Source organism: Chaetodon auriga, chromosome 14, assembly GCF_051107435.1.
Source record: "Chaetodon auriga isolate fChaAug3 chromosome 14, fChaAug3.hap1, whole genome shotgun sequence".
Lineage (NCBI taxonomy): Eukaryota > Metazoa > Chordata > Actinopteri > Chaetodontiformes > Chaetodontidae > Chaetodon > Chaetodon auriga.
In genome coordinates this window covers 4,090,967-4,110,741 of record NC_135087.1, presented here as the reverse complement: position 1 = coordinate 4,110,741, position 19,775 = coordinate 4,090,967, and the positions used below count along the sequence as shown (strand labels likewise).

General features: G+C 45.4%; 2 protein-coding genes across 2 annotated transcripts; one reads left to right on the top strand and one right to left on the bottom strand.

The window, feature by feature from the left end:
• The first annotated feature begins 1,007 nt into the window (after window positions 1–1,007).
• Window positions 1,008–8,772, top strand: wdr32 (WD repeat domain 32). The gene is made up of 7 exons (XM_076749244.1): window positions 1,008–1,690; window positions 2,243–2,356; window positions 2,479–2,676; window positions 3,473–3,675; window positions 3,952–4,032; window positions 4,119–4,264; window positions 4,819–8,772. Exons 1-7 carry the CDS (start codon window positions 1,224–1,226, stop codon window positions 5,188–5,190), a joined length of 1,581 nt encoding a protein of 526 aa, XP_076605359.1. The 5' UTR covers window positions 1,008–1,223; the 3' UTR covers window positions 5,191–8,772.
• A 938-nt stretch (window positions 8,773–9,710) lies between these two features.
• On the bottom strand, window positions 9,711–19,509 carry cpxm1a (carboxypeptidase X (M14 family), member 1a). The gene is made up of 13 exons (XM_076747864.1): window positions 19,160–19,509; window positions 17,721–17,830; window positions 16,668–16,807; window positions 16,298–16,382; window positions 15,100–15,250; window positions 14,875–14,963; window positions 14,596–14,719; window positions 13,617–13,813; window positions 13,144–13,323; window positions 11,462–11,756; window positions 11,002–11,141; window positions 10,776–10,878; window positions 9,711–10,634 (listed from the first exon to the last, which is right to left on the bottom strand). The coding sequence occupies exons 1-13, from the start codon at window positions 19,473–19,475 to the stop codon at window positions 10,288–10,290; spliced, it is 2,277 nt and encodes a 758-aa protein (XP_076603979.1). The 5' UTR covers window positions 19,476–19,509; the 3' UTR covers window positions 9,711–10,287.
• Window positions 19,510–19,775: the final 266 nt, after the last annotated feature.

Below are 19,775 nucleotides of genomic sequence, written 5' to 3'. Positions count from 1 at the left end.
TTTGTTTTAAACACCGTCCAGATCTTTACATTTTAAAACAGATAATTTTCAGATTAAATCTGTTGACCATTATGCACCAGAATACCGAGGCAAGTTCCTTTTCTGTAAAAACCTCCTTGCTAATAAACCTGTCGGGGTAAAAAGTATTACAGAGAGCGGAGACCGTGAGTAGGGCAGAAAATGGCTTTTTGCTTTTATGAGAGCTGCTACAGCAATTACACAAAATGCCCATTGAGGAGGACTGTATCCAGAGGGAGGCAGTAATGTGACATGAAGGATGCCAACTGCAAACAGTCCAGAAACCGAAAATAATCAGTTTACAAACCTCAAAGTCATCACAGCCTGAGTTTAGTCCCATTTAGTTGATCTTTTTAATGGTGCCAGAACATTTGCTGCATAGTTTGTGATTTGATTATTTATTTTTTTAGGTTGATAAATATCTTTTTGAAAATCCACCTGTGACTCCTCATGGATACCAGCACATCCCTTCACAACCTTGTTAGAGTAAACATCCAAACGTAAGACCGAGCACCGAGGCCAATGCATGACACTATAATTAATTTGTGTTAGGCTACTTCTCTCCATCACGTATAATACACTAAATAACTTGCAGTATTTGTCCAGCAGATGGCAGCAACCAACCTACATATGCGCCTCAAAATGGACAAGGAAGCGGAACTTCGTCATTTCTTTTCATTTCACATTTGTTTTGACGGGGAGAAAAGTGTCAAGTTAATTGGAATAAAAACATTAAACTTCCGTCTGGGCCTTTCAGCTTAAAACATTAATGGATGAAAATGAATATGTTCCTATGTAATTCAATTCTAAAAACGACCACAAGTAAATTAAAAGTTAATTGGAAATTAAGGAGAAATAATTCCAGTGTGTTTTGTTTCTACGTAACGTGCACACGCAGCATTTTTTTTCTACAAACAAATTTCCGCTTTTATTTTGAAGGCTAAATCTACACTCTTCCCGTCGATATTAGCTAACAGTGTTCAGTTTAACGCGCCGCGTTAAGGCGCTGCCAAGTCTGACAACAAAACATAATTTGCCTAACGTAACCTATGCAGCTAAAATCCACTGCCATGACATCTTAAAGGGGTGGAAGAAAACACGGTTTCATGCTCGGTAGGTGACCAGAGTCGGTCAACTTTTCGCCGTTGAGCCGAGACGCTGCGCCCCGTAACACAGACGCCTGTGTGGTCGCCGGAGAAGCGACAATGAGCTCGGAGCGCCAGAGCGACAGCGAGGACGCCGACGAGTCGCAGGACAGGCCTAACAGCGGCAGCGTCTCCGACAAAGACGAAGACCCTGACATCGACGACTCGGACGTGGAAGATGACATCCCTCGGGTGGGTTCGCCTTCACCGCCGGGGAGCGGCGGGGACCGAACGGAACGCAGCGCGAGGTCTGCGGCGTCCGAGGAGCGGGAGCCCGGCTGCCAGCCGGCCGCCGCGCCGCAGCCAGGGATAGGCGGGGACTCCAGCACCGAGAGCCGCAGGGGGAATAGCCTGTTTTCATGGCTGCAGAGCAGGACGATAAGGCGAGGGGTGTTTGTGGACCCAGCTAGGGACAACTTCAGGACAATGACCAGTTTGTACTGCTCTATGAATCCGGCTGTGGAGTCCGTCAACCTGAGCACGCAGACCCACGGAGCGGTGTTCAACCTGGAGTACTCCCCGGACGGGTAAGACGAAACTGTAGGCCTCGGAGTTCGCCTTCACGGGGTTCCCAGGTGGCTGGGAAATGCTTGAAACGCTTGCTTGAAAGTGCAATGAAAGGGTTTGAAAATACAGCCTAAATAGTCTGGAAAGTGCTTGAATTGCATCATCAGTTTCACCTGTCTGGACCGTCCACGGGTCACATGAAGCGCTTTGAATGATATTTATGTTGAAACAGCCATAGTTTAAAAGCCTAAGCATGATATCTGGACTTGTAAGGATTCATTTAGACACTGACCATCTGACAACCAAAACATGACAATTTGAAATTGTTGGATTTCTCCAAACTGAGCAGTGAGCTCACCTGCAGAGTGAACACACTGGCTTTAAGCCTCTGCGGCCAGACAGCAGATAAAGGAATAAATCCTGCAGCCAAACCAGGTCAAGCCGCGTCCAGTCGGGTCAGATGTGTTTAAAGGCTCATGTGACAGCAGGAAGTCTTTAATGCACGTGGAAGTGTTGTTGTGTTTGTTTTCGTGTGTTGAAAAGCATGATGTTTGTGTGTCTGCTGTGCTCAGGTCTGTGCTGACTGTGGCCTGTGAGCAGACGGAGGTCCTGCTGTTTGATCCCATCTCATCCAGACACATCAAAACCCTGACGGAGGCCCACGAGGACTGCGTCAACAACATAAGGTTCGTTTGTCTAGTCTTGAAAAAGATGGGGCGTCCTGCTTCCACATCCACATGAAACGTGAAAAGTTTCAGGATGGCAGCACGATCGCTTAAATTATGTGACTTCCTCCGACTGTCTGCAGGTTTTTGGACAATCGTTTGTTCGCCACCTGCTCTGACGACACCACCATCGCGCTGTGGGACCTGCGGAAGCTGAACTCGAAGGTTTGCTCGCTGCACGGCCACGCCAGCTGGGTGAAGAACATCGAGTACGACACCAACACTCGTCTCCTCGTCACGTCTGGCTTCGACGGCAACGTCATCACGTGGGACACTAACAGGTGTGTGTGTGTGTGTGTGTGTGAGCGTCAAAGCATCAGCTCTGTGTGTTTTAAGGTAAACATGAAAAGAACCATATGATGAGCTCAGATGCTTTAAAATGTGTGTGTTGGCTTTATGGTATCATAAGAAACACGTCCAGTCTAACACACAATGAGACATAAATGAATCATTCACTCAACTTGTTTGTCATTATTGATTCATATATATATATTTTGATTAATTAAATGTTTGGAGAGTCCCAAAAATGTTATAAAATGCTAAAAACATGCAGATTGCAAGTTCTTTGAGACTACAGTGATGTTTTCATGCTGCTTGTTTTATCTAATAAACAGCCCGAAACACAAATACATTTATTTAAAATGAATTAAATCTGAGAAAAGCTACAAATCCTCAAATGTGAGAAGCTGAAAATTTTTTCTCTGAAGAAATGGCATGAATGATCAATCGATTGTCAAAAGTGCTCTCAGCTAATCCAATCAGTGTCTCACTCTGTGTTTTCGGGAAGGAAAAATACATTCATATATGAGTCATATATATGTGGAAAATGTGCGTTTCTAGTCTTTTTGTCCTGCTGAACCAGAAACTCCAAACAATCCATCGCTCTCTTTTTAACTCCTTTCCTTCATCCCTCCATCACATAAAAGCTACAGCTCTGAAGAAGTTCCTGTGACTGCACTGCTTTTCTTGATGCTTCCCCGCCTTGAGCAAACCCTTTTATTAGAATTACCTTGAAATCCTTTTGAAAACACCGTCAAACTGCCTGTGAAGCCTCCTGTCTCCGTCCTCCCTCTGCAGGTTCACGGAGGACGGCTGCCCGCACAAAAAGTTCTTCCACACCCGCTACCTAATGAGGATGCGTCTGACGCCCGACTGTTCCAAGATGCTCATCTCCACTTCCTCAGGGTACCTGCTCATCCTCCACGACCTGGACCTCACGCAGTCCCTGGAGGTGGGCAGCTACCGCATGCTGCGAGCACGACGGACCCCCCTCAGCTCAGGTCAGATCACAGTCTCTATGCCCGTATTTCATGTGATTATTTCACGTTAATGTGTGTTAAATCCTTTCTGTGATGCTTACAAATTGGTGCTCGATCATTACGAATGTGTGAACTGTTAAAAGAGGACATCCCAGAGCTGGCTGATGTTCTGCAGACACCAGCCAATGAGAGCAGACACCTGCTGGGGGAGGGGAGGCGTGGAGAGGGAGAGGAGCAGCAGCCAGAAACGCATGCAGTTCCTAGAAAATGATTTTTGACCCTGCTGTGATTCTGTAGATGGAGGCACATCAGCGTCCAGGTCGGCTGGAACTCCTCGCCAGGGAAACGACTCCAGCAAGATCCACCCTCACCGAGAAGGTCAGACACCGTCTCAGTGTAAACAGTCAGCTCTACGTAAGAAATACAGATGGACTTTAACATTATCACAAACTTTGTTCCCGCAGGTCTTTCTCCCCGGAACAGCCTGGAGGTCTTGACTCCAGAGATCCCTGGAGAGAGAGACCGAGGGAACTGCATCACCTCCCTGCAGCTGCACCCCAAAGGCTGGGCCACGCTCATCCGATGCTCCAGCAACATGGACGACCAGGAGGTGAGAAACGTTCGGCAGCAGGTGCACCTGTTCTCTCCGAGCTGTTTAAATTATTTGCTTCTTTTGGGGCAGCTGTTGATTTCCAGTGAGAAGAAGTTTGACAGCCTCTCCTCTGAACCCTCCCTTTGATGTACGGTGGCCTGTAGCAGACAAAAACAAAAAAATCCTGCTCTCAGGTGGTTAATGAAGTTGCTACAAAAGTGGCCACATGCACTGTGAATATTAGCCAGCTGTCACAAACATTAACAATCAGACGTCAAACTGATTGTCTTGAACATAGCACTCGCAAGCATGGAGGACTTTCAAAATAAAATACAATGATGGGATACTCTAAAAAATAATAGTATAATATTAAAACAAGGCAAAAGAGAGAGGAACATGTTGGTGTTCGGCGTGATCCCTGTCCATCACACCAGCTAGGTCCTCCCTGAAAAAGTCCTGGAAAGGTCCTGGAAAATGAAGCGTGGCTTCCCCGTTGATAGTTTCAGACCCTGGTGTGTGATATTGACGACTTCTAATCCTGCGTCTCCATCTTCCGTCCTGTCTCTCCTCAGTGGACGTGTGTGTATGAGTTCCAGGAGGGAGCGCCCACCCGCCCGCTGGTCTCCCCCCGCTGCTCCCTCCGTCTCACCCACTACATCGAGGAGGCCAACGTCGGCAGGGGCTACATCAAAGAGCTGTGCTTCAGCCCGGACGGACGCCTCATCTGCTCCCCGTATGGCTACGGCGTCCGCCTGCTGGCCTTCGACGAGAGCTGCGGCGAGCTGGCCGACTGCCTGCCCGTCCAGACCAGCTGCCTCAGGGAGATCCGCTCCATCTACTCGCACAGCGACGTGGTGCTCACCACCAAGTTCTCCCCGACACACTGCCAGCTGGCCTCGGGCTGCCTCAGTGGACGCGTCGCCCTTTACCAGCCCAAGTTTTAGCAGGACGACGCGCTGCAGACCTGGGGAGAGAAGTGCTGCTCAGGGTTCCTGCACAGATCCAGAGACAGAGACAGAAGTGTTCGTACAGCTGCATATTTTCTATGATTTTAAACTCTTGTCAGCGAATATATGCAGGTTTTTGTTGTGCGAAGTCCACATCTACACCGTGACATGGCGTCCTTTGTGTCCTTTGGTGTAAATTATATCAAAACCATCAAAGGAAATTCAACTTAAAAAAAGAAATCTGAATCTGTGGGAACCCTGAATGACATTTCCGAGCATTTGTTTTAAAGTGCCGAAGTGGAGCAGATGGGTGGCGTTTGCTGGATGAGATGTTTGAAATAGTCTGACTCACAGTGAAAGCTCTGCCGGACAATCTGTATGGAAAACGCCACCCACTAAAAGGGACGAAGCGAACCTTAAAAAAATACCTTAAGTACTTGTGAACCCAGGTCTGCAGCTGTGAAGCAGACTGAGTTTGTTTGGGCGGGAACCGTCCGTTGACCTGGAAAAATAAAAATGCGGAAGGAGGAGAAGGCTTCAGCTGTGGCCCTTTGACCAGGCTGCAGCCGTGGATGAAAACTTTCAGCCTCTCGAACTCTGAACTCCAAGGACAAAACAAGACAGAAAAAAAGCCTCACGGGGCTTTTCAGACTACACTCCCGTCCAGACTGAGGAGAGGGACGGACGCCCGAACCTCGAGGCTGCGGATCGTTGAATCAGTCAGACACAAACGGCTTGTCTGTGGCTCTTTTTCATACTAAAGATTAATTTTGGCCTCTATTGCGGTAGAAGACTCATTTCGAGACTCGGCACATCCGGATGTTGCTGTTTCGGGACAAAAACACTAAGGATGCAACCGCACGGACGGATATTAGTCCATCGACCTGACGCAGGCGCTCGTGTCTGCGGTCGATCGTCTCCACGCGGCGTCCTCCGCCGCGGGTCGTGTCGCTCTCAGCTGCTCCGTTCTGCTCATGCCTTCTCCACAGGTGCTGCTTCTCTGCTCATACAATCTGAACTTTGACCCCCCGACGTCAAGGACCTCCTCATCAACGCCTTTCCAGTTTACATACGTGTCATCTTGTTTTCCACCTTCACTCCGTCTCCGCCTTCATGGTCTTTAGCCGTCTTTTTGTCTTTGTGTATTAATGTCGGCACTGCTTGTTCACCGTCCTTTCATTCATTGCTCGCTGTTTGCCACCGTCGAAGCCGCTTTAGGATGAGTTTTTTATTGGATTCGCCTCTCGTTTCCCAGTTTGTGTGTTTTTATCTTAAGCCTGTGAATGGAAACTTCACGCTGTCCAGACCCACAAACCACTGCTGCAACATTTTCACATTTTGCAAAGCAGATAGTAGAATTGCATATTTCTTTCCTAACTGATAAGGTTGGCATTATTCGGTATTTTGTACACATAGCGTGGTAGTCCGCCTCTCAATGCTTCGCACTGGCACTCAGGCCGAACCCCCTGATTCCTGCTGCAGATGTAAATCTTTAAAAACAGCCTTTTTAAATAAAGCTCAGTGATCTGCTGACAGCTGGCCGCTGTAGTTTGTAGCACACGTTACTTAAAGTGGAGTAAATAGTGAAGTTGCTGGGGACTACTTTCAGCCGCGGATGAATACACAGTTCTAATGAGTATTTACAGCAGCAGGAGTTTATATGGGATTGATAGAAATAACCTTGTTCATAATGAAGGAAGATGTCAGCCAGTGCAGCTCACTGATGTGTTTTTAATTATTTTTGACAACACTGGAGCTCTGTGGTCCAGAGGAATCAGATGAATCAGTATTTAGCCTCACAGACAGCACCAGTCAGAAGAGCTGGTTTTATTATGATTAGAGAATATAGCTGGCCTCGTCCTTCAGTCAGCTTGTTGGCTTTTTGGGTGGCGGTTTGTGTCAGAAGCAGTTGCCTCAGCATCAGTTGTTTAAACCTTCATTGGACGAAATTGTTGCCAAGATACATTTGACTTGTTTTTCGACCGTGTACCTCATTTTGTTGGTTTTTGAAGAGCGTGTTGATCCACATCAGTGTTTGATTTTTCCCCCGCATCACACCCAGTTTCTCGTTTTTACAGTGTTGTCATAAAGGTGACCGGCTAGCTTTTTTTCCTGTCGAAGGAGCGAGCGGATTGCTTTGACTGTTAGCGTCGGCGATGCTTTTGCGTTTTCAACCACTGTAGTATAGCTGCTGTAAGAGTCAAGCACAGGCGCTACACCGAGTGTAAGCTGGTCCCCGTTCATACTGACTGACTGCAGAATAGATATTACGTACACAGTAGACATTAGCGTATACTACTATGCATACTAGCCTTTATGAAGATTCTCCTTTCTTATTTATACGAGGTTGATTCTCTGTGTGGAGCCGTCAGATGCCAAAATATGTTCCGCTTGCACAGGACAGCGCTTCTCCTCTGCGGTGTGAGCTGAGAACTAAACGTGAACATTTGCTGTTATGGATTAAAATAATCTTTACATGTGGCAAAAGCTTAGATTTTAAAAGAATTGATAAACATTTTTGGGAAGAAGGTTATTCTCTTTCTTGCTGGAAGTTTGGTTGAGCTACAGCTAACGCTAGCAGCCGGTTAGCTTAGCTCAGCACAAGAGTGGAAACGGGAAAGACCTTTTCTATCCTTTGGTTTGTTGAATCCGTTTCTGCTTTTTGCAACCAAAACAACAAAGAAAAAGTCCAGGACATGAAGCTAACCCCTGTGAAACAGCAACTAGATGTTTTTTCACTTCTGGATTAAATAAATGAGATATAATGAGTCAATTAGTGAGATTTACAGGCAGGTTTTGTCGCTGTTAGACCAAACCAGGCCTGTTGTTTCCTCACTCTTTCCACATTGTGCTAAGCTAAGCTAACCGGCTGCACGCCATAGCTTCATATTGTTTGTGGTATCTTCTCATCAAACCCAAAATGGTTGAAAACAAAAAGTTAAGTGATTGAGAAATTAATTAAAGTGAAAAGATGAAGTCATCTGCACACGTCCAGCTCACAGCGTGGTCCTGTATTTACTGAGGAAGGACGCTTTCAACACTTTGTACCTCAGTTAACTGCTCAAAATGTGCATATTTCACAAATGGCGTCCATTTCGCTTTCAGTTCAGTCAATTCTGGGACTCATTTCCCAAAGTTACAGACGTTAAGAAGCACTCTAGTTAGCTCATAGTTGTTTTAATTGACTGAGCTGAAGGTTGAAGGTGCAGCCATGCTGTATATTCAATGCTGCTTTTATTTCACTTATATTCACAAGCTCTTCGGAGAGAAGTGTCTTATCTGCCATTTTCACTTCAGGTATAGCAACTAAAAAAACCGGGTTCATTTTTACGATTTTGTTCTCTTTGTTTATGTCGGTCAGTCCTGTTCTGGGTTTTAACCTGTATTCTGTTGTGGATTAATTGAATGTTCTCAGTAGTTCTGGTGTTACCTGTGCACTGTCGCCTCAACTGATCACAGCTGGAGGAGGGCTGGACGAGACGGAAGACATGTTGAATTGCTCGCACTGTTGTTTCCTGTTAAAATGATACTAAAATGGTACTTATTATCACTGAAATAAAAAGGTTAGCTTCTTTTGCACTGCTGACTGTTTGGTGTTTGAGTCCAGTATTTCTGTTCTGCAGGATTTTGGTTTTATTCCAGTATTAAAACTCCACACATGGAGGAGGACCAACCATTAGATGGCAGTCAAGGTCACAGGAAACAAAGCCTGCATTTCCTCCAAACCAGAGATTCCCAAACAAAGGGTCCCGACCAAGAGGCGACAATTTTGGAATGTCTTTTGGTCGTTCGGTCCACCGCTTTGGTCCATACTGAAATATCTCAACATCTGTTGGCTGGATTGTAATGAAATTCGATGCAGATGTTCGTGGTCCCCAGGGGACAAATCCTACTGACTTTTCGGTGATCGCCTGATTTTTCTTCTGGTGCCACCAGCAGGTCAACGTTTTCACGTATCCAGTGAAATGGGATACTAAAGGGATTAGCACAAAATGAGTACCAACATTCGGGCTTTACAGACGATTAATTATAAAGACTTTGACTTCCTGAGCTTCACTCTAGCGCCACCATGAGGTACTAGCTTAAAACATTTCAAGTACTTCCTGGTTTATGACCAAAGACCTGGAAAAATGAATGACCAGCTTCAGCTGTACTTTTACTGTTTAGCGCTAATTGGCAAATGTTAGCATGCTAACACGCTAAGCTAAGATGGCGCATGTGGTAAACATTATCACCTGCTTATCATTAGCATCTGCCTATGCATGGCTCACAAAGCCGCTAGTCTTGTTTCCTCTCCTTTTCCAATCTGTCAATCACCTCATGACCCTCATTTTTATTTTTATGACCCCTTGAGGGGTCTCAACCCCCAAGTTGGAACCACTGCTCCAGCAGTCTCTTTCAGTTTTTCACCGTTGTTTCATATTCAGATGCTAGCATATCAATAACCCAATAAGTCATATTTATTTGTGATTTTATGGCCCTTTTGGACTTTTGTCAAACAAAAACAGACACAGTGTTAGAAAAAAACCTGTCACATATCAGACCAGCTGACAGTTAAATTCTCAACTCAGTCGTCTTGCAGATAAGAAACAAACACTACAGCATCATCAGCAGTAATGTCCAATAAAACAAAATCTAGTCAAGTGAGTGTTCATACATGTGGAGATGTCCTTTATCCTCCAAAAAGTTCCACATCTGTGTAACTTTTTTAGAAGTGACTCAGTTTGTGTCCTGGTTTTGGTTTAAAAATCCTGCTTTTTAAGTACCCTGTCAACGTCTGTGAGAGCTTGTGTGACTGTCATGGTTTCATGTGTTTTAAAGGGTCAGTTCACCCAAATATTTCACTGTTGATTCTTCTTACTGTATATTTTAAAGCCGCATTGGTGGACGTACAGATCACAGGTATTCTAAAACCTCACCACATAAAACGGCATGTCTGAATATCACTGATGTAAAAAAATATACTTTTGTAAAAATGGCTGAACTGACCCTTTAATAACTCCTCCTTTCGGTATTTACTCATTTCCGTTTGAGCTGAACTCCCTCAGCCTCATCCGGCTCATGTCTGAGGCTTCTTCAGCTCCTCGTCTGCTCTCACGCCCTCCGGGATCCGGAGGAACGAGCTCTCCTCGCCTGCAGCAGCTGCTCCTGCCCCCCCCGCTGGCTCTCCCGGCGGCGGTTGATGGCCTTGGTGCTGGCGCGAAGCTTGCGGAGCCTCAGAGCACGAAGACGCAGCTGAAGGTCCTGGGGGATCTTGCCTCCTTTGGCCCGGATCTCCTTCAGCCTCTGAATGGGGGTCTTGGTCAGGGTGAAGTCGCAGATGGTGGCACGTGGCTCCATTCCAACGTGGCACTGACGCATGGATGGGAAGTAACCCTCGGCCCAGACCACCACCTTGTACTCACCTGGGTTCAGCAGACGCCAGTAGTCCCCGTCATTAGCTGAGGAAACAAAAATGGATTTTGTTGTCTCTACAGCCAAAATGTAAACACTATGTTCTCTCAGCTTTGTTTATCCTAGAAGAAACCAAAGGGGATGTTCTGCATTGACGCCCTGCTCATCAGAAAGGAGAGCTGACAGACCTGATCGGATGTCGTGGTCGTGGTCCTCCACCTTGACGATGGCGTCAGGTATTCCTTGTTTGGTCAGCTTGTCTCTGATCACCCCCTTGATGCCTCTGTGAACCTGAATTAAAAGGAAATGCTGCACTGTGAGGCCCCGGAGAGGCAGAGACACACAGAAATGGATGCGTTTCAGGCAGCCGATGGCTCGTGTGATGCAACCTGGATGCTGTAGCTGCAGACTGACCTGCTCCATGTAAACCAGCAGAGACTCCTTGTTGTTCTCCCACTCGATGGGAAGCTCGCTGGCGTGAGGGAACTTATCGCAGGACAACTCCACCGTCACCTCGAAGCAGTTGGTGTGCAGGTAGCTGAAGTCGTTCATGCCTGCAGGAAACCACAGAATTAGTAAATTTAAGGAGTAAAACACATTTGATTACCTATAAAAAATTCTAAATCAGCTGGCGCAAACATCAGTGACTAAGTTTTTTAATTCAACATATTTATGAGGCCTTTTTCCACACCGCTGAAAATATATATATACCCTTGTCTAAGTTCAAAGTGCTCTGAGAGGATGTTTGTCCACCGGTAGAAACATTTCTTCAACTCTTATCATGTGTGGAAACATCCTCTCCTATAAGAGCATTTCTGGACTAAACCTCCTCAGATGGCCTCCATGTGTCAGCGGGCTCCCTGAGGGGACTCACTGCCGGGGACGGTGTGCCACGCTCCGCCATTGATGATGTTGTTGTAGGGCTGGAAGTCCTCGTAGTGGCACATGCGGCGGTCGGGGTTGGCCATCACCAGGTTGGTCGACGCGTAGACGGTGGCCAGCCAGCGGAAGAAGGCGTTGTCCGCCGTGGGGGTGTCCTCCTGCGGGGCCCAGTCCCGGGTGCAGTCGAAGGGATACGTGACCACCAGTTCCCCCCCGTGGAGGTTGGCGCTGAGCACGAAGGGGATGTCCTGCATCCAGTTGATGACGGCGCGCGTCTCCGGGGCCACCTGGCAGGGTGAGCAGCCTTTGTTAGCTCACAGATTTATCAGAAATAGTCTCATTATTGAACATGAAATTCATTCTTCTGACAGAAATTAAATCTGTATTTGTTTCTTAAACTTAGAGGTTTAGTTTAATGGTTTATTTATGGGCACAGGTGCATTAAATGATTAAAAAAAGACTGTGCAAGTGGGATAAAGAAAAAGGCTTATAAAGAAATACATTTTAATATCACTGATTAAAACTTGAAAAACATCTGTCTTTCATGCCGTATTTGACCTCTAACTCCAGTGTTTGTGGACTTTGTTGTGATAGTTTTGGCTCCCAGACTTCACTTATGGATCAAACAGAGAAGCACTGGCAGCGGCACACAGTTTTTTTTCCGTGGATTTCAGATTCTGTGGGTGATGCTCTGTTCAACCACTGTGCCAGTCTCTGTCCAAGCTCCCTTCTTCCAAGTATTTCCATCTAAAAGCTGGAAATGTCACTTGTGGGTGGAAAAAAAACCTACAGTGACATGTCAACCAGCAGAAACTAACAAAAAAAAAAAAAAAAATCCTACTTTTAAAGCGAGTTTGTTTTATATTTGCTGATCTTCTTGCTGTTTGTCAGGAGGCTCAACGTTCGCCTTTAACTGTTACCAAACATTGAGTGACAATGATCAGGCTTCAGGAAAACCACAGCTCTCTTGGCTCTGAAATTACTTCCTGATTGGTGGCTTGCATGCCACTACTGTGGAAACATTATTTTCCTCTTTTTAAACTGTCCACACACACTCTCTCTCACACACACTCACCCACTGCCCTCAAGAACTGCTTTTCAGTGTGACCTACATTTATGTATTAATAGCCTACTTTAAGAACTGTCACGTCATCCCTTTAGACGTGTCAGAGTTGGTCCTTTTGGTGAAGGAATCATTCAAATCTCCTCTCTGAAATGTATAAAGTATATTAATTAATTGCTAATATTTGCTACATCAGAGTATTACTCTTTTGTCAGACAGTGGAGTCTGTTTTCAAAGGGCCTTTTAATGTTTTTGCACAGGAAAGTTATGGTTCTTGTTCCTTTGCTGACACACATTGCTGTCTGCCACAGTGTCATTATCGAGTACACCACCAGATGACGCCAAAGCGACTCTAACTACATTGCTGAATATGCTCAGTAATTTCTGTTATTTATTGTTCCAGTGTTGCAGTAGTAGAACGAGGGACTTTACATGAATATTTCCATTTTATGCAACTCTTTACATCTGCTTCACTACATCTCAGCACCAAATATTGTACTTTTTCCTTTCTGCATTTGTCTGACAGCTGTAGTTTTTACCTTCAGCTCTCCAATTTTTTTGGATTTTGAAGTGATCTGAACACTTCCTCCACCACTGCTTCATGTCCTTACCATGGCGTCCTCTTTCGTGTAGTACTCTGGGATGGGGATGTAGTGGTTGGAGACTTTAGACCTGTCTGCTGCGGTCTCTTGGGCGTCCCACATGATGTTGTTCAGGTCTGGAAAGTTGTGATTCAGGTCGATTCCTTCAAAGCTGTATCGTCCCTCGGCCCAGCCGGCCAGTTCTGAGCCCTGCAGCAGATCAGTCATACAGAAGCAGAGCTAGTATCTACAACAGATGGATTCATATAAATGCAAGATACATAGCACAAAAGCTGGAATGGTACCAGGGACATTGCCTTTATATGGTATGATCCTTAACCATTCGGATACCAGGACGTCTCCATTGCTTTACTGGATTAAACAGATCCCTCGCCTCCTTTTTCAACAGGATGTTTGTGAATTAAAGATGCAAAGAAGTGCTACAACAGTGTGCACATCAAACTACAAGAAACATGTTTATCCATTCTGCACACTTCACCCACCTTCTCATAAGCTCCCTCATATCCATCAGGGTTCATGGAGGGCAGGAGGTGGATTCGCGTCTCCGTCACCAGCCGAACAACGCGCTGGTTGCCCTTCTTGTATTCTCGACACAAGTACTGCATGAGGTTGAGGACCAGCTCTCGGCCAAGAGCCTCGTTGCCGTGCATGCCCGCCACATAGCGAAACTCCGGCTCACCTGCCAAGAGGAACATTTAGAGAGCCGCTTTACTTGCCAAGCAATTAATGTGGAGGGATTTGTCTGAATCGACGTCAACTTAAAGTTACAGGACAGGCTAGATGTGAAGTAGGTCGAAGTTAAAGCCCAGAGGCACATCAGGAAAATATTCAATCATTCTGATAAAACTTCCAACCCTTTCGTGTTCAGCAACAGTGTGAAGCTGACTCACTTGGCCAGTAATCATAAACAGGTTGGCCAGACTTGATGGCAGACATTCCTCAAGCTCAAAGTCCAAAGACCCAAAATATGCACTTGATGTATCAGTACATCTTGTAACTCAAAAATAAGAAAACGCCAACGTTTTGGCCCCAGAGATCACTTCACCATGAAACCACTGAAATGTAAATCAGCTGTTGACATTGCAAATAACCTACATTCCCATTATGTGAAGCAAGTGAAGCGGTTTCGAAATCTGTTCATGCCATTTGTCTGGAAAGAAGGACGGAAAGCTGCACTTCATTTAGTAAAAGTTCTGGCGGATGCAGAGCGGCCGCAGCACCCTGCCTCTGAACATCACAGAGAAGTCTGATTTCAACCCGCTATCGGTTTGTTTACAGAAGAGAGGCCGTCTCTACAAGACACCCCGGCCTCCCTGCGTGGTGCTGCTGCAGAGAAGAGCCTGTATAAACACTGCAGGATGTTGAACTGGGCCCCCGGGCAGCTAAAGTCAGGGTAACATGAGAAACAGGAAGAAGTCCAGTCCAGAAACTCAACTCAACTCACAGAGGAGACGCTCTCACCTAGTTCATGTTTGCTGGGGTTGTCTGAGATCACCATGACATACAGTTTGAGGCCGTTGTAGCTCTTCCCGATGGTGTAGACGTGGGTGATGTCTGGGCACTCATCAGTCACAGACTTCATCAGCTGCAGGGTTAAGAAGACAAGATGGACTCAAAGTCTTTCAAAGGGTTAAATGTGAACACTGAGTCAGTCTGCAAACTGTTACGAGTGTGAGTAAAAACGATGGCATTAACTTGAGGGGAACCAAAGTTAGTCATCGAGCATGTGTGGCCTCCAACCTTTCTCATCTCTTTGTAGTTGTGGTGTCTGAAGTCCAGAGTGTCCTTTGATCCTGGTTCTTGCTCCGAGGAGTAGCTGTCAGTCGGATCTGCAAGGAAAGAGGGCATTGACTTCCTTTTGTTGACCGACAGACAAAAGACCAGCTAGTTTTTTTTTTTTTTTCTGAAAGTGAAACCATTCAAATGAATCATTGCTGCTCTCATCACCACAGCATTTCCTCCTACCATCAACACGGCAGCCGAGTATCTCCGCCCTGAGGCAGATGGTGCCGTTGAAGTACCAGGTCTGAGGGTTGATGCGGATGAAACGGGCGACGGTGGGAACAGGGAGGAGTGCGAGCACGGGGGTCTCTGGGTTCTGGTTTCCCTCAAAGATCTGCACAATTCCACATGACATGAGTGACACAACTTATTGGATGGATTGGCGTGAAATTTTGTGCAATCATGGTTCCCAGAAGATGGATCCTACAGCATCCTCTGACTTCCTGGAGTGCCATCATCAGGTTAAAATTTTAATTTGTCCAGTGTTTCAGTTCGGTCAAATACCTGCAAAACTAATGACATTTCCATCAGCCTCAGCTGTACTTTGTGTTCAGTGCTAATAAGCACTAATGCTAACAAGCTAAACTTAGAGGGTAAACATTGTACCTGCTAACCATTAGCTTGGTAGCATTGTCACTGAATGCCTGTTGCACACAGTCTCACAGTGTTGCTAACATTTCTGAAAACATCTGGATCTGGAGTTACACCAAAATACACACAATGGGAGAGAATCATGGGACATTCTGGCCAGATGTTTTTCATTGAAGTGTGGTTTCTCATAATAAAAGAAGCATCTGAAACTGAAACTTGTTTCTCGACCTTTGGACGAGCTTTCCACCATATCTGACTGAATTCTGTTGAAAAGTCTTTGACACGAGAGACAACAAAAAGCAAACAGGACTGGAACTTGATCCTCTGCAGAGGTGAAAACCTCAAAATCAAAGACAGCACAAAGAATTTTCTGTTTCGCCTCCAGCTCGTTGGAAAGAGATCAGACTTTACAAAAAGCCCCTTCCAGCTCACTGTTACGTGGTGTCAGACAGGAGAGCCTTTAGTTTGAGGTGCAGGTCCATCAAACCTTTCTTTTTTTTGTATTTCCGCCCGAATGTCGCAGCCTTCTTGAAGGTGTATTTAAGTTAGAATACACACTTTGATTTTCTCATTTTGGAGGCACAATCTGGCAACAGACATACGGGAAAAGCATTTGTAATTAAAGTTATTATGCCAACCACCAATTCCACTTTCTTGCGATACTCTGTTTTCTCCTCCTCTGTATCTTTTTTGTTTGTTTGTTTATTTCACTTTAATCTGCGTGAGGTCCACCAGTCGCTGTTTGTACATTCCTCTTATCAGAGAACACAGAACAAAAGCGGGTTCTTACTGCCTCTTCTGTCCCGTTCATGCAGGTTTCCCAGTCCACAGAGTCATTACTCAGCTGCACTTTGTAGGTGTGGACCCAGTCCCAACTGTACGGAAGAACCAAGACGGACAGGAAGTCCATTTCAATAGATGTCAATGCAGTGAAGGAGCATTGTGTTCTGTTGCACAGAACTCTGAATTTTGAAAACCTGCATCATATTAAAAGAAAAAATAATTTCCACAGTGCAGTTCATCTGTCTGTAACCGCTCACCGTCTGTGGGTCCACTCTGTACAAACATGCTATCATCTTGTCAACAAACCAGTGTGCAAGCAGTCATTTTAGCTTTTAGCAGCCGTTTCAGATTTCATTTGAATCCTGATACTACCTGACCTCCAGATGGAGTTTCGGCCCTGCAGGATGACTCCGGTGAACCGGGTGAGGTGGATAGCGTCCACCTCGAGCCACTGGTGCTGGTCCTTGTACTCGGCGCACCAGGCTCCATCGTAAAGGTCCCCGTCCTCAATGCCAGACTGAAAACACATGTTACACAGAAGTTTTTTGTTCAACTGCAGAATCCATTAAAGCAACCCCAGACGCTCGTGGCTCGGCCTCAGTGTGCAGCATTGCATAAGATTTTAGTGTTGACCTGATTGTAAAATAATTGCTTTCAGACTGCAGAACATGAAGGGGGTGGGTGGGATGTTGAAGAGCACTGCTGGCTCAGCGTTTTACAGTACTCGAACGCTTTCTACTGGAAATCCAGTCAGTACAGTGCTAATTTTACATGCCAATTAAAGCAAATAGCCCATTAGTTCAATAAATATGGAGCCGCAATGGTGGACATTACATCATTTTTATCACAGTTTAGAGCTGAAACAGTTAGTGTATTGATCGATTTGATGATTGACTCCATGACACTCAAATCCAAGAAACTGTTGGGTGGATTGTTATGAAATTCAGACATTCATGATCTCCAGAGGATGAGTCCGAATAACTCTGGTGCTCCTCTGACTTTCTCTCTAGCGCCATCATCGGGTTAAATTTCTTCATTTTCTTGTGTTTATGACCAAATACCCACGAAACTATTTCCATTCCCATCAGCCTCGGCTATGCTTTGTGTCTAGTGCTAACCAGCTAACGTTAGCATACTAAATATTTTTCAACTCCTCTACATACTGTGTATCTTAAATCAGAATATATTAGTTCATTTATATTTTATAGCAATAATCAGAATCTGCGAAGTAACTAGCAACTAATGTTGTCAAATAAACGTAGTGGAGTAGAAGCATAAAGTAGCAAAAAATGGAAATAAAGTACAAGTACCTCCAAATTGTACTTAAGTGCAGTACTTAAGTAAGGAACTTGTTATGTGCATTTTGAACAATTGTCCTTTTAGACCAAACAATTAAACAATTCAATCCAACAATCCAGATCGAGACCGACCTGGATATTCAGCCTCCCCCTGTGAGGACCCAGACCGGTTCGCTGGTAGGACGACGCCTGGATCTGGCTGTCATCGACCCGCAGGGACTCCAGGCCGAGAGGAGGACAATCTGGAAGGAAAAGGAGCCAAGAGATAAAATCTTCTTTGGGTTTGTGTCTGTGCTTGTCTGCAGACTCTGGGACTGACTGCTGAGGGGTTAAAAAGCCTCTTTCTGGTTTCTCTGAGTAAGCAAATACACGGCTGATGTAATAAGAGGTCCCAGCAGTTGTGTGGAATATCTCTAATCATCCTGGGTCAGTGCAGGGAAGTTGGGAGGGCCTCTCCAGAGGAAACTGCAGAGACATGAGTCCTAGGAGGGTTTGAATGTAATCTGAGACCGAGCCGAGGGCCAAGAGAGTAAAGTCAAACATGCAGCGGAGCAGAGTCGAGAGTCAGAGCTGCAGGGTATTTTATGGCTTTGGAAACAGGCAATAACAATCCCATTAATCACAAACACGGCCAGTGCTGGCTGAGCAAAACCGCTGTGTTTGTTCCCTTCAGGTCAAAAATGTTTTTCAAGCAACATCTTCAAAAATGAAAGAAAAAGGAGCAAAATAAAGGTGGTTTCAGGAGGTCTGCAGCAGCGCTTCTTTACAGCTGTTTTCAATTGATCAATCAATGAGTCAAAGCTTTTCAAATGCAAATAATTGCTGTTGTTTAATCTTCTGTGAAGGTAAACTAAATATCTTTATGGGTTTTGGGCTTAATTGATTATCTGATTATCTACAACAACTCTGATCATCCTGATTCAGTCGCTCCAGGTTTTCAAATGTAACTATTTGCTGGATTTCTTAGTCGCCTGTGACAGTAAATTAAACACTTTCTGGTTTTTGGCTGTTTTCTGGCATTTTATAGGCAAAACAATTCCTCATTTAACTATTGATCACGAAAGTAATTGTATGTGAAGAAGCTCTGGATTACCTGCAGCACAGAACAGAATCAAATAAACAAAAAAATATTCTCAGTAATTTAAAGATTGAAGCGAACCCTCCACGTTTCTAGAAACCACATGATGTTACGTTTTACAGATTTACGAAGCTCACTTTAACGCATCAGTGATTATAATCCAATACTCTGAATGAGCCATTCTGCACAAGGAGCACTTACTTACTTACTTTTGGTACTTTAAGTGTACCTTCATGCCAATACTTTTGCACTTTCACGTCAGTAAAAACTCGGTGCAGGACTTTCACTTGGTGAGTACTTCAGGAGCCATGAGCGCACTGGGTCCCTGAAGGCATCATTGAGTAATTGCACTTGAGTGCTTCCTTAATTAATAATTGGGTTAAATCATCTTGAAGTCTCTCTGGATTCTCACAGCTTTATGTAAAAAGTAAAACAGCTCTGCTTTACTGATTATTTATTTATTGATTTATTGATTTATTTATTTTTCTCTTACCCAGTCCTGTTTTCTTGTCTTCTGTCTTGCTGCCGTTTGTTTCTTCCTCTTTGCTGTTGTGTTCTTCTCCGCTGTCTCTGCCGATGGTCTTGGGGTCCAGCTCCTCGTTTCTGCCGGTGGTGGGTGCTTGTGTCTGGGCTGTGGTTGCAGTCGGCCGGTCTGTGCTGTGATCCTGCGGCTCCACGGTGACAGACTCAGCTGTGGTCCCGTTGCTGAATCCAGAGAAACTCTCGGCGGACGCATCTTCCATCAGCGCCGCGTCTGAAAGCCCTCGCAGAAAAATCAGTGCAGCCAACACGCACAGTGACTTCTCCATCTTGGTCTTTGTTTGCTGCTGCAGAGTGAGGGGAAAAAAACTCCCCGGCCGGTTTATGTGGATCTGACAGAGCCAGACCTCCATCCGCAGCCCTCCTCCTCCTCCTCCTCCTCCTCAATCCCACCTCCCCTCACCCCCCCTCCCAAAATTCCCTGCCAGAATTCCAGCCAACTCCCGCGAAAAACACGTGATTCAGAAACCATAATGTGGGTTATGTGTGCACCACTGACCCATATATCAATACATGGCTTTGGAGAGTATTGAAGTACAGTTCTGAAGTATTTGCCGCCTACTTTTTTT